Genomic DNA, 2,387 nt, shown 5'->3' with positions numbered 1-2,387 from the left:
GGGTGAGGAGCTGCTGCGCAGGCGCGAGGCCGCGCAGGGCGCCGAGGTCGGCGATGCTGCGAGGCCTCGGCTGGGCCGCGGTGCGTGCATCCGTGCGGTTTGCAGTTTCACAGCCCTAGGCTTGTTACGGTTAGGTCAGGGGTGTAGAGTCCGGAAAAGAGAAGAAGACCTGGAGTACTGGACAGAGTCATGGTCTCAGCAGCCTCGGGTCCACGCTGCAGAAAGGTTAGCGCCGCAGTCAGCCCTTGAGCTCCGCCATGTCGAAGACAGGAGAAGTTCCCCCGGTGACACCCGTGGGGGCTGCTGGCAGACCCCGAAGCCAGACCGCGGCTCTAAGACCTCAGCTTGACGCTCCCGGCCCTGGATGTTAACCACTAGCGGCCCAGCACTTGGCAGCGGCTGTTCTCCCCAATTTCCAGCGGATGCAGCAAGCCGTAAGAGCACTTGGCAGCGGCTGTTCTCCCCAATTTCCAGCGGATGCAGCAAGCCGTAAGACGGATCTTGTGTTGTTACAGCTCTGGTGCAAGCCTTGGTGCTAGGCCCACAGGCAAGCTTCCAGATCTTAGGTCTCGAGTGTTTCAGGCTTAGTCCTTAAGCCTTGGCAACTCTGTGAGGAAGGCCCACATCTTCTTTTTACCACCGTCACAGCCCTTGCCTCCATAGGCTCTCTGTAACTCTTCAGCTGGAGACTTCTAGAATTTTTCTTGCTGCCATCACTGTTGTTGGGGCAGCTGAAGCTGCTGTCACCTCTACTGTTGCTGCAGCTCTGCAGCTGCTTCTGTCATCTTTTCACATTACTGGCACAGCCCCTTCCATGAATGATTAAAAGTAGAAAAAAAAGGGGGGGCTGGGAAGGTGGCTCAGTGTAGAGCGCTTGCCTTGCATACCTGAGACCCTGGGTTCGATTCCTCAGCACCACATAAGCAAAAAGAAAAAGAGCCGGAAGTGGCGCTGTGGCTCAAGTGGTAGAGCGCTAGCCTTGAGCTGAAGAGCTGAAGAACAGTGCCCAGGCCCAGAGTTCAGGCCCCACGACCGGACACCCCCCCCAAAAAAAAGACCGGTAGATACAGAAGCCTTTTGTAGGGTGCCTAATGTTTCAACACCTGGTGGTTCAAAAAGTGAGCCCAATAGCCTGCTTATATGGACAGAAAGGGAAGTGTGGCTCCCTTTCTGGCTTGGATGGAAACAGCTGCATTTCCATAAGTGAAGAGGATCATTTCCAGATGATCCATCCTAACCCCAATCCCAACCTGAACCCAACCCTAACGTCTAACCACCCTAAACCTAATCCTAAACCCTAACTTTAATGCCAACCTTAATCTTAAACAAATTCTAAGAATTAAAGTAATCTGAGATTTCACCATGAAAATTTATGCTTGTGTCTCTAGCTTTTTTAGGCAATAAAAAATAAAAATATTCACATCTTTTCTATTGAAGGTTTCAGGTCTGCCACTTACACAATAGGGAGGTATTTGCCCGTGGAAGCATAGATTTTGTGCTCCATAACGGCTCTCTGATGAGTGGATGAGTGACTGAGCAGCCCTGGCAGGGACTGGGTGAGAGAACGGGTCCCTCAAACGCCCTTGGCGTAACCCCAGTGCCGCAAGGCAGGCATCTCCCTAGTGACGGCCTCCCTCCCACATGCCTTTATGGACCCAGGTGCTGGCAGCATCGGGGGATGGCACTGTGGCCACTGTTTCAGGTGTCCACGCTCTGCCGCACTGTGGTGCAGCCTTGGAGGCCAGGGCAGGGTCAGGGGTTGGTCCGCCAAGCCCTTTCTTCCTCCCCCTGATGACAGCCTGGCTGCCCAGGCCAGATGCGGGTTCTGTCCTCACTTGTTTTCCCGGCCGCCCTTGGTAGCCAGGGCTTTCCAGAAGTGGACATACGTCCCTTTACCCAGTAGAAGATGGCTGGAATGAGAAGGCCCCGGCTAGCAGGTCCTGTATCTGTCTAGAGGATGGAAGGACCGGGCTCCTTCCGTCACTGTGCTAGCAGATGTGCGGCTACTGCCAACACGGCCACGCCCCCAACGTGGCCGCCGCCAACACGGCCACGCCCCCAACGTGGCCGCCGCCAACACGGCCACGCCCCCAACGTGGCCGCTGCCAACATGGCCACGCCCCCAACGTGGCCGCTGCCAACATGGCCACACCCCAACATGGCCGCCGCCAACATGGCCACGCCCCCAATGTGGCTGCCCCCATGTGGCTGCCGCCAACGTGGCCACGCCCCCAACGTGGCCACGCCCCCAACGTGGCCACGCCCCCAACGTGGCCGCCGCGGTTGCCATGGCCACGCCATGCTGCGGGGCTGGTCACGCTCCCGCCAGTGTGGCCACCTCCACCTCCCCGGATCTTCAGGCCGCGGCCCCGGGTGGGGACCTGCTG

At 57.6% G+C, this 2,387-nt stretch overlaps 1 protein-coding gene across 1 annotated transcript in view; it reads right to left on the bottom strand.

Moving 5' to 3' along the window:
* The window catches only part of LOC105998563 (synaptonemal complex central element protein 1-like), a 9,727-nt gene extending 8,223 nt beyond the window's left edge, over positions 1 to 1,504 (bottom strand). Inside the window, exon 1 of the mRNA XM_013033334.1 lies at positions 1,458 to 1,504. Within this exon, the coding sequence (XP_012888788.1) occupies positions 1,458 to 1,504 (47 nt within the window). The remainder of the gene's footprint in view (positions 1 to 1,457) is intronic.
* Positions 1,505 to 2,387: the final 883 nt, after the last annotated feature.

Source organism: Dipodomys ordii, unplaced genomic scaffold (genome assembly GCF_000151885.1).
Source record: "Dipodomys ordii isolate 6190 unplaced genomic scaffold, Dord_2.0 Scaffold166, whole genome shotgun sequence".
In the NCBI taxonomy this organism is placed as follows: domain Eukaryota; kingdom Metazoa; phylum Chordata; class Mammalia; order Rodentia; family Heteromyidae; genus Dipodomys; species Dipodomys ordii.
This window is presented reverse-complemented; position numbering and strand designations above follow the sequence as displayed.